Below are 12077 nucleotides of genomic sequence, written 5' to 3' on the forward strand. Positions count from 1 at the left end.
TTATATGCAATGACTTCGACAACTATATGGACCGTCTCAAACATATACCAGACACAAACAATATATTGAAAGAGTTAAAAGAAAGATTACCTATAGGTAAGATGGAACGTATACCATTAGATAAGAAAATATTGTGAGAGAGGTTTTGAAAAAAGCAGAATATATAGACTGGGATAGTATATCTGCTAGACTATTATATAGTGGTTCTATAAGAGTTCATGACATTGAAACACTTATGTCAAAAGTTTTATATTTAACTATACAAATGTTTTCAAAGAGGACATAGAAAAATATATTGAGGGTATAGAGTTTGTGAGATGTCATTGGACAGAGTTGTATGAAAAATATAAAGACAAGGAAAATGTTTTCTTTATAGTGGACCCGCCGTTCTATAACACATGGATTTTCAATACCAAGTAGACTGGACTTTGAGAGACTCTTTAGAAACTTTAGACGTTTTACATAACCATCCATGCTTTTACTTTACATCCGATAAAAGTGGTTTGGAAACCGTTATGAGATGGTTAGAGGACATACATGACTATGAGTATATATATGACAAGATAGAATATGAGAGAGGTCCTATAAACTGGAGAAAGTGTCATAACAAAGAAATTTTATTAGTAAGTAAATGTGGTTTGAAATAGGACTACTGTTTTAGGTTTTTTCCATTGTTCATTTATTTATTTACGTGGCAGAAAAGTACAGAGAATATGAAGATGAACCAATGCCTGCAAATGTTCAGTATATGTACTCGTAAGAATATTTTTATCTAATATTAAATGGACGCACAGAACTTAGCGAATGCACAGCAACCTGGACAACCAAACCCAGAGAATATTCCAAATGAAGTTAGAATACAAACTGCAATGGCAAACTATGTCAAGTGCCAACAGATGTACAAATGCAAACTGCCATGTCAAATGACGCTGCGTTAGGTTTGCCACCATGGTATGCAAATATGAGATGGAAAGAGTTTTATACAAACCCGAAGTGGATATAAACAACTTTATGCAGATGACGCGAACACAGGAGTTGACCCAGAATATGTTTTCTACCAGAGGAGAAACAGAATGTATGAGCTCCAGTTAAAGAATGCTATGGAACTCAACAGGAAACGTAAGAGACTAGGTGGACATTAGATTTTTACATATAGTAAAATGGGTTTCTTCAGTAGTATTGGAAACTTCTTTCGAAATGTTGGAAGAGGTATATGGAATGAATAAAAACCGTAGGAAGAGGAATTTGGAACGGAGTCAAAAATATTGGTAAAAAAGAGTAGGTCAGTTCGTTGGTATTATACCTAAAGACCCTGAACCAGAAGAACAAGCTCCTGTTATACAACAGCCTGAACCTGCACCACAGTCTAGTTGCAACCAAATCCAACACCTCAACCGTATTAAAAAATTATATTTTTACCGTTCGATAGTAGTTGTATATGAAACTAAGTTCTAAGTAAAACGCATGGTATAATGGAATTATTCTTTTTCTTCCATCTGTAGTAAACCATACTTGAAAGTCTGAAATACTTCCACTTGGTGGTTCGTATAACTTTGTAGGTTTTCGTAAAAGTCATTTGCCAAGCATAAGAAAGAGTTTTGGGCGCCAGAAAATGAAGCATGAACAATAATAGCAGCTGGGTCGAAAACATCTTTAAATAAATATGGTTCATCTCTTGCATATCGACTGTAAATATTTGCTAAAGGAAGTTCGACTTTCTGATTTAACATTCTTGCAAATAATACCATGACATTGCAGTGAATTCTGTATATATTGTTCGTCTTTCTTTGGATTGTCTTCGTAGATTTGAAATGACACTTGTGAATTTTGTTGTCATATACAATTCTCACATAAAGTGTGCTCTCGGTATTTGCATATTCATCAGCATATTTGCATAACATGAATTTATTTTATCTTCTATATTTTTTAACGCGTCTGTAGAGAAGATGAAAGGTCAACTTGTATTAGCTCAATTTCTTCCCACATTTTTCGTTTCCCTTCAGATATATTAATCTATATGAAACCTTACAATAAATGGAAAACTTTTATCTTCTACAGACACAAACTTCATTCTACGAAAGCCAATAGCTTTTGTGACAGATGGGTCTCTTAGCCATCTTAATGGGTAGTCAAAACGATAGCCTTCATGCTTTACGGTCTCTGTCTCAAACTTTTGACCGACATTAGTAAAAAGTTCATCTAATGGTTTAGTTGTAGCAACTCTTGAATTTTCTTTTTCTATTGGAAGCATATTTTATCTAGAATAAAAATGTCAAATGAAACAGCGTCTATGAGAGAAATACAACACAACCGACAACTCATTATGCAAGCTCTAAATAAGAACACAACAACTTTTCAAACTATTCTAAGATATCTGAGTCATTGAAAGAAGGAAACTTAAAACTGACATTAAACCCAATGACAGATGAGTTTTCTGTTTCAAGACAATAAGAACCATACTGTCTGTATAAATCCAACAAAGGAACTTTAAACGAGAAACCTATAAATGAACTTCTTTGAAAACAGATGTTGACAACAAAGCTGACAAAGAATATGTAGACGATGCAATAGCAAAAGAAGAAGAAAGAGCTAACAATGCTTATGCAACAAAAGAACATACTCATCCTGAACTAGCAGACAAAACATATGTTGACAATAAAATGTCAAGTGAAGTGACAAGAGCTGAAAACGAATATTCTAAAAAGACTCATACACATTCTATATCTGAAATAACAGACTTACAAGAAACCTAAACAGGAAAAGTGCCGTTGGACATACACATACATCTTCTGAAATAACAGACTTAAACGTTAGCCTTGAAAAGAAAGCAGATAAAACATATGTCAATGAAATATACCAAAGTTTAGTTGGAACAAAAAATATTGAAACTATTGTTGGTGACTTTTCTGTCAATGAAGAAAACAAATATTTTAGATGGGAGTTTGTACAGTCCTTAAGAAATGGTATACGGTATAAACTCATTCCGAAAAATAACAATGAAATGTATGTAAGCTATAAAAAGAACGATGGTACACAAGTTAAAGTTCCATTAGACAACAACTGCTACTTAAAACTTATATGGAGACGAACAAAAGAAATATTTAAGAGTTTAATGAAATGACAGATATGACATTGCCTGACCCAGCTCCAGCACCATTATTATGACTATGGAGATGACGTCAGAACACCACATGTAGATGAACAAAAGCTAACATTATATTTAGATTTTTATAGATATAAAAGATATAATGCAATAGAAAAAACGAGAATAGTATACTATTATGAGATGACAGAAATAAATATTATAGTCAAGACTTTACCTACCCTGAAAACATAAGATATATTATAAAAAATATTCTGACACAAACCAGAAGAAACCTGAAATAGTTGCACTATATTTTAAGTTCAAAAGAGACAATCCTATAATATCTCATATGTTTGATTTAATGAACCCAGTAGGTTCTATTTATACATCTATGAAGCAAGAGTCCTCAAGTAATGTTTGGTGTTGGTGCATGGGAACAAATAGTCGACAGGTTTTTGTATTGTGCAAACTCTTCAAAGAAACAGGTGGAAGTAAAACGATTTCAGGTGAAAATTTACCTGCACACAGTCACTACATAGATTTAAGTACATCTCAAGCAGGTTGGCATAAAGCATAGATATTGGGATTGGTCAGGAATGACAAAAGGTAAAGGATATGATGTTAAAAGACGACGTTAAGTTTGCTATAAATTGTTACTGGGATGACACGCAGGAGAAGGAAACCATACACATTTCGTTTTCAGGATATACGCAAACACGGGACAAAGTAAAGACTACATGCCACCTTACATGACAGTTTACGCATGGTATAGAATTGCTTAGTCGTCATTTTCAACTTCTTTAGCATATTCGTCAGGAGTTGTCTTATATTTGTTAGGAACTGTCTTTGAAAGTATACCACCTTGAACTTTGACAAGTTTGAAACGAGGTCTGACAATAGTAGTTTTATCTTCTGCTTGCAGTCTGTACATTTTGCCATGTTTTGCCTAAAACTTCATAATATTCTCTGTATACTTTCTTCTATTTTTACGAACACGAAGGTGAGTACCTGTCGAGTTCCCATTGTTGTCATAGTCAATAGTATTTTCATATGGGTCGCGTTTAGGTATTTCTATTTTACTTTGTCACCTTTCTTAAGTTTGAAGCCTGGCATTCTTCTTTTTTTGTCTCTTTTGACTAAACTATTAAATATATAGTCTTTCTCTAAGTCGGGGTTGTTTTTCATTTCTTCGGGGAGTTGGTTTCCCAAACCTTTTGTTTACGGTTATTGTAAAATATTTAAAACTTGTCTCATCTTTGCCATGGAGAAATGTCTATATTTGTCGTCATTATGACATTTCATTTGCTTCACCACCTTGTGGTTGGTTTAAGTCTCTTAAGATTTTTATACAAACTGTCAATGACACCAGAGCAGAATGGTTTTGGTCGACAATGAATATTGGTTTACATTTTTTGAACGCAGATAGTTTTTTACATCATCTGATTGAAAGAAACTTTCACAGTCAGATGTCAGTTTTGTTGGATGGTATTTGTCAACGAATATTGTCAAAGCAGTTTTCACATCTAAAATATTTTGGACTGTAATGGTATGGCTTCACAGTATCTTGTGTTTTGACCGACAAATATTAGCCAGTATGGAGGATCCATCTGTTCTAACTCTCGGAATGTTTTCCAAGATATCCATAAACCAAGCATTTGGTGTTGAACTAAAGATTTTTACCATGAGTGCTTTCTTTGTTGCTTTAGAAACATACGGGTCCTTGTTTGGATTCGTCATTTTTACCCATAAGAAATGGGTTTATTTGGCGCATTAGCAGGAGTTGCATCCAGATTTTTGCCCGCAGTGGAAACAATAGCCAGAGGTGCATTTGGAATTGGAAGGAAGATTTTGAGTACATTAGGTATACTTAAAGAGAAAGCACAACCTATTATACAAACTGTACAGAAAGGTTGGATGTAGCACGAGATGCAGCAAATCTTATTCCAAATCCTGAAACAAGAGGAAAAGTTCAAGGATGGATGGACAATGTTTCCAGACAAGCAGGAAACTACTATAACAAAGCAAATGACTACTATAACCAAGCAGGACAACTACATGGACCAAGGTGAAGATTCTTTAACAGAGGATATAACCATGCACAACAGTGGGTAAAACAACAACCAACCGCAACCGCCTCAAACTTGGGGAATGTAAAGTTTTTTACTGAGATGAAATGAACAATACAGCATTGAGACAAATGGTTCAAATGGATTTCTGTCGACTTCCAGCAGTTACACAACCACGTGTTTGTCAAGTCCTCCTATACCTCAGAAGTTTTAGACCGACTTAAAAAACCTAAACAACCAGTTGAAAACAAACCAAACTAAAATTTTTTACTGAGATGAAATGACCGAAGAAGTTGAAACGGTAGATTTGACACCACAAACAAAAAGTTCAGAACCATTGTCAAAACCTGTCAAAGAACTTACAGATGAAGAGAAAAATTCAATTAATAGAAAGTGCCAGGTCTGGAAATACAAACCCTAACTATAAAGTCACTTTCATAGAAATGGAACGGCTAGTATCTCAAAAAAGAAACAGACTCTCACAAATAAAATATTGAAGTCTGAAGGAGCTTTCGAGACAACAGATGGAAAAGTTTACTTCACTGACCAACAGTTCATTATAGAACATCTCATTGACTTAGAGTCGAAATATTCTAAACTTTACAACAAACACAAAAAGTTGAAAGGAAAACAAAAACAAATGGCATATGATATTTACGAAATGTTGACGACACAACCATACCTGCAAGTGAGGTAAAGTCAGAGGAACCGAAAAGTGACGAAAAACCGATAGAAAGAAGAAAAACCAAAAACTGAAGATAAACCAAAACCAAAGTTTAGTTTCCAAACTAAACCAAGTCAACCTTCATTAGCTGGTATGGGTTGGCGTCAAAGACTTATGGCAGCAGGAGGTTATGTAAAGTAAAGAAAAATATATTTTTTATTTTTATAAAAAATGCCCCATATAGAATGGATAGAAAATCTGCTAGAATAAAAGCAGAGTTGCAAAGATATGGTTGGAGAGTTTCGAAGAATTTAAATATAGGAAGGGAAGACCCATAAAAGTCTATGACAAATTGTCTGGTCTTCGCTACGAAATGGATTTGGAAACAGCACGTGCAAATTATCCAAACAGACTAGAGAGGTTAGAAGAAGAACGTCTTATGGACATGCCTTTCGATGTTAGTGAACCTCAAGTTGAAGGAACGACGGCTTTGCCAGATTCTACTGGAAACATGACGAACAATTGCATCCTTTGAGAAGGAAAAAAGGTAGTGCAGAGGATGGTCATGCTCCCATGAAAAGAACAAGATATGCATATGAAAAGTACCGTGAAGTTAGAAGTCAAATTACTTCTGGTCGAACCTTTACAGTAAACTTTGACGAAGGAAAGAACAAAGAAGGCTTCATGGGTGTACTTGCTGCCATACAAGACGGAAATAAGAAAGGATACAATCTCAGACTAACCGTAACAGATTTGGATGGTCACATTTACTATGCACATGGCAATGTCACAACAGCTGCAATGCTTCTTGACGCTTTCAAGACTACAAAGAGAGAACAAATGGTTGACTCCGACTCAGACATTTTGAATGCAATTGAAGGAATTGCAAGTGTAAAGTTTGAATGGTACCAACATAACCCTCAAGCAGTCAGACAACTTGTTTGTTAGATGAGAAATATGAAATGGCATACCATTTTAAAACCATATATTTTTACATATATTAAATGCTTCAGGTTGAAAAACAAAGAACAAAAGTAGCAGATACAAAACCGTTAGACTATATCTTTACAAATACTGGTAGGACTATATCAGATGAAGAAATTTCATCCGGTGCTTACAGATTTGACAGTTTATAGAAACGTGTTTGACCCTCAAAATGTTATATGTCATGCAAGTTTCAGTTCAAGCAACAATAGTTTTCTATGTATTGGTAAGGACTTTTATGACTTTGCTTCTAAATTCTACGAACCACCTAGTAACAGTTTCTCTGACTTTCAAATTTGGTTCACAACAAACGGTGTGCAACATATTATACCATTGTACTATGACTTTTATCTCGAATTGTCTTTCATATATAACTACGGAAAAGTGCTGAAAAAGTATTGAAAAATATATTTTAGGTGAAGAGGTGACATCTCACCTGTTTTCTCACCTGTTTTCTCACCCGTTGAATTTTCATGAATTTTGTGCTGAATTCGACAAAAATGAGTTTTTGGTTGAAAAAAGAGGTGGAGCCAAAAGTGGCTCGACCTCAAAACAAGCATTTTGTGAAGAATATACCAACCCGCGGAAAACAGCGGGTTGCTTTTTATACAAAATTCAACAGGTGAATTTTCATGAATTTCCTTAAGATAGAAAAAAAGTGAGTTAAAATGAGATGTTTACTGAACTGGTTGGATGTCGCCTTCTGAGGTTATGTAGAACGGCTGACCCGAGAAGTGGAACAGTGCTCTGAGAATTTGTATAATTCGTGGAATTGGACTCTCTCTGTTTGGAAGTAGTATCCAAGGACGTTTGGCAAAGAACTTGAGAAGAGCTTCTCTTTTGGCGTCCTTTATGTCGTCGAAGGCTGTCCCGTCTGGTATTTGAATTGGAATTCCAGTCGAAGTCTCGAGATTCAAGGCAGCCCTTCCAGAAATAGTGGTGAACTTGACCTTGGGCTTCATGACCTTGCGCAAGTAGTCTTTAACAAGCTCGTTAATTTAAATTAGGTAAATTGCCTCATCTAATGGCTCGATGTTGTCCATTGCTACTGACAGTAGCAGTACTGCTACTGTCAGAAAAAGTACTGCTACGAGCAGTAAAAAGGAAAATTTGAGAGGGTTTTCGACGATAAAGTACTGCTACTGTCAGTAAAAGTACTGCTACTGTCAGTAAAAGTACTGCTACTGTCAGAAAAAGTACTGCTACTGTCAGAAAAAGTACTGCTACTGTCAGTAGCAGTACTGCTAGGAGCAGAGATTTTTATCGTTGTGGTCCGACGGTTAAGCCACAAACGAATGTCCGACGTCCCACCAACCGAGTCCAATCTCAATCCAGAAGAACCGAAAGCACCAACCCCTGCACCTCAGTTCCAGCAAGTCCAATCTCAATCCAAATTACTACCAATTCCAATACAAATCGAAGAAGGTCTGAACCGCTTACGCAAAGAGTATGCTACAGCTCCAACCCTTGGTTGTTCCAGCAATTTCCACCTCAATCCAAATCGAAGAGAGACCAAGAGTTCGAAGAAGGTCTGAACCGTTTACGCAAAGAGTATGCCACAGCTCCAATTGAGAGAAAGTTGTTGCTAAATTCAGTAAAAATAATGTTTAGGTGAAGAGGTGAGATTTCACCTCTTTTTTCACCTGTTTTTTCACCCTCTTGAATTTTCATGAATTTCTTCGTAAATGTTTTGTCAAAACTTCTTCGTAAATGTTTTGTCATGATTTCATCGTAATGAGCGTAAATGACCAAAAAATAATGTTTAGGTGAAGAGGTGAGATTTCACCTGTTTTTTCACCTCTTTTTTCACCTCATGAATTTTCATGAATTTCTTCGTAAATGTTTTGTCAAAACTTCTTCGTAAATGTTTTGTCATGATTTCATCGTATATTTTTTGTTAAGACTTCATCGTAAATGTTTTGTTGAGACTTCATCGTATATGTTTTGTCGAGATTTTTATCGTTGTGGTCCGACGGTTAAGCCACAAACGAATGTCCGACGTCCCACCAAAAAATATTTTTTATTTTTATTGTAAGAACAGAAATGTCAGTCGAAGCAAAAACGTTCACGAACAAATCTAATGGCGAAACATTCACAAAAGGCACTTACAACGGTATTGAAGTCTTACGTAGAGACAAGGATGGTTATATAAATGCAACAAATATGTGTCAGCAGTTTAGGAAGGACTTTAGAAGGTTGTTGGAAAATAAGTCCTGGGAAGAGTATTTTGAGGCATTTTGTGAAGAATATACCAACCCGCGGAAAACAGCGGGTTGCTTTTTATACAAAATTCATGCAGGAATTCCTGATGAAATCAAACAGGTTAGAGGAATGTATGTAGACCCAAGACTTGTAAACTATATAGCAATGTGGGCTTCTCCAAAATATTGCATAGCAGTTGGAAAAATTATGGACTCCATAGACAAGAAAGTTCATGAGAAATTAGATGAAGAAGAACTTGAAGATACAGTAGAGAATGCAAAACCTTTGTTCGAAGAAGAAGTTAGAAAAATGCATGAAAAACAAATAGAACATGAACGTGAGATATGTTCTGGTTATAGAGACTCGCCATACGAACTAGACCAATGGGAACAAGAAGATTTAAAGAGAGAATTTAGAGAATATGAACTCGCTAAGATAGCATTTGAAGCTGCAGAAGAGAGGTTAAAAGCTTGGGGTTGTTTTGTACAAAAATATTGTGAGTAAATGAACCATTTTTTTCGACAAAAATATATTTTAGGTGAAGAGGTGAGATTTCACCCGTTTTCTCACCTCTTTTCTCACCCGTTGGATTTTCATGAATTTCCTTAAGATAAAAAATATATTTTAGTTTTTTTAAAATATTTTTTTTTATTTTTATTGTAAGAACATGTTAGCAACAACTTCACCAAACTCGTTAGTCATGAATCCTACGTCAATGTTAGTAGAAATGAAAAGCTTCATTCCTTCTTCATATACTTTCGAAACAGAAATCCAGAAGATAAAGCAAGAACTGTTAACAAGTAATTTAGACTGTAGTGCGAAAGATGAAGAAAATGAACAGTATCTTTATGAAATGCAGGATATTATTGACCATCTACCTAAACTACCTGAAATCCAACAACAAAAACTAACTATTCCTGAATTCGACGAAATTGAAGTGAAACCAACTGACTCAGTAGAAATAAAGAAGTTCATACGTAATGTAAACTATGAGTTTCTAGGATTTCATTGCAACCACAAAGTCATGGACAAAGATTGCGATATGGTATATAAGAATGTTTCTGACATATATAAATCTGAAGAATTTAAGACCTACGACAACTTTGTTTCGTTAGTTGCTGAATGTGTATGGCAGATAAGAGATAAAGACAGAAGGGGTAAAATATGGAATGAACAAATAAAACCAACTGCTTCAGATTTAAAGAAAACCATTGACGCCTTAGTTGTACTTGCAGGACAAATTTCAATGTACAATGCTAAAATGAACCCACAATGTTCTAAATGTAAAGCAGCAATGAGGAAATATAACTACTCCGTCAAAGAGATAGAAAGAATGCGAAACGACTATGCAGACTTAAAGAAAGAAGCAGAAAAACCAGCAGAAGATAAAATGGACATGTTAGCATTTCTGAACAAAAACTATCCAACAGCAGAAGATTTCCTTCTTTCAGATGTCAAGAAGAAGTATAAAGAAACCTTCGGCATAGTTAAAACATTCGATGTACTGACAGAAGAAATAGAAGCTACGAAATTGTTTAGGATTTCAAATATACATCATACAATTCATGTGAAACGCTTATAAAATAACTGAGGTGAAAAAAGAGGTGAAAAAAGAGGTGAAATCTCACCTCTTCACCTAAACATTATTTTTATTGAATTCTGAGTAAAATTCTGAGTAAAATAATTTTTAGGGCATGTGTCAAACCGTTGAGTTTTCACAAAATTTAAAAAATAACGTTTACCATGTAAAACGTTTATAAAATAACTGGGGTGAAAAATTAGGTGAAAAAACAGGTGAAATCTCACCTCTTCACCTAAACATTATTTTTGCTGAAAAATGACCAAAATTCATTATATAACTGTTATTTTTTTACGAAGAGAACTTTAACACTTCGTAAAAAAACTCTATGAAATCATGAATTTCCTTAAGATAGAAAAAATAAAATTAACGCTAGTTTTTTTAAAATATTTTTTTTTATTTTGTATGTAAGAACAGGAAATGACAAACACTGAGTTTGAAACAGTTAAAAAGATAGACAATGAGACCAAGGTGGTTAGAATAGGTGATTTAAACGTAAGATACTCAAAGAAATACAAAAAATATTCTTTGTCAGACATTTTAACACTATCTGAAGGAAAGAAAACATCCCACGACTGGGTTAAAAATGCTTCTACTCAGAAAATTTTGACAAAAAATCCTGAGCTTATGATATCGGTAAGATTCTATGGAACAAGAGCATATCTTATAGACAAAAGTCTTATACCAGTAGTTTTGTTCTGGATTGACCCAGTTGTTGGATATAATTTCATAACATATGGTTCATTCGATACGGAACGTTGCAGTGAAGGCTTACTTTACATCGTTCAGAAACCGAAGGACTTCAATACAAAGAGATATAAGATAGGAAGAACATTTAATATAACTCAAAGATATGACAGTATAGTCAATAGAGTTAAGGTTGTGTTTGTTAACGATATGAGAGCTGCAGAAACAGAACTACTTGAAAAGTTTGAGAAATTGTATGGTGCTCCCACGAAAGGTAAAGAAACGTTTGAAGTAGATGAGATAGATAAAGCTATAAAATTATTTGACGAAGTTGCTGAAAAATACATGTAAAGCGTTTATTTTTGGTCTTTTGTGAAAGTCAAAGACGATATGTACCAAATGCAAAGTATTTTGACAGCATGTTTTGCTCCAGATACTAAGCTTCCTAAAGACTGGTTTAGGAACCAAAGCACACAAGAACTTTTGAGCGAAATTTCTCATATGTTTGCGACCGGTAGAAAACCGCGGGTCGCCAAAACTCTATGAAAATCGTAAAAGAACAGCGAGTAGGTAAAAAATCGGTCTTGCCTAAAACTCATGAAAATCGTAAAAAATTGCCAAACGGTTTGAGAGGATATTATGTACATAGACTTCTTGTAAATGCTGTAGCAATGTGGGGCTTCACCTCTTCACCTAAACATTATTTTTATTGAATTCAGCAACAAAAATCATGAATTTCCTTAAGATAGAAAAAATAAAGTTAGTTTTATTTTTATTTATTTTTTTATTTTGTATGTAAAGACAGATATG

The 12077-nt window shown here is 34.6% G+C and overlaps 4 protein-coding genes and 2 pseudogenes across 6 annotated transcripts, besides 1 other annotated feature; all 6 read left to right on the top strand.

Annotated features, from left to right (window-relative positions):
- Positions 1-12077: part of a mobile genetic element that runs on past both edges of the window.
- Positions 5651-6016, top strand: TVAGG3_0451900 (annotated as a pseudogene). The gene has a single exon. A coding segment is annotated over exon 1 (366 nt).
- Positions 6061-6763, top strand: TVAGG3_0451910 (annotated as a pseudogene). The gene has a single exon. A coding segment is annotated over exon 1 (703 nt).
- TVAGG3_0451920 (uncharacterized protein) lies at positions 8095-8334 on the top strand (the record flags this gene model as incomplete). Its single annotated transcript, XM_001301448.1, has 1 exon — positions 8095-8334. One exon carries the CDS (start codon positions 8095-8097, stop codon positions 8332-8334), a length of 240 nt encoding a protein of 79 aa, XP_001301449.1.
- Positions 8843-9505, top strand: TVAGG3_0451930 (uncharacterized protein; the record flags this gene model as incomplete). The annotated part of the gene is made up of 1 exon (XM_051234650.1): positions 8843-9505. One exon carries the CDS (start codon positions 8843-8845, stop codon positions 9503-9505), a length of 663 nt encoding a protein of 220 aa, XP_051104380.1.
- On the top strand, positions 9669-10583 carry TVAGG3_0451940 (organellar and viral DNA polymerase type B; the record flags this gene model as incomplete). The annotated part of the gene is made up of 1 exon (XM_001301449.1): positions 9669-10583. One exon carries the CDS (start codon positions 9669-9671, stop codon positions 10581-10583), a length of 915 nt encoding a protein of 304 aa, XP_001301450.1.
- TVAGG3_0451950 (organellar and viral DNA polymerase type B) lies at positions 11001-11618 on the top strand (the record flags this gene model as incomplete). Its single annotated transcript, XM_001301450.1, has 1 exon — positions 11001-11618. One exon carries the CDS (start codon positions 11001-11003, stop codon positions 11616-11618), a length of 618 nt encoding a protein of 205 aa, XP_001301451.1.

The sequence above is a fragment of the Trichomonas vaginalis genome, chromosome V (assembly GCF_026262505.1).
Source record: "Trichomonas vaginalis G3 chromosome V, whole genome shotgun sequence".
Taxonomy (NCBI): Eukaryota; Parabasalia; order Trichomonadida; family Trichomonadidae; genus Trichomonas; species Trichomonas vaginalis.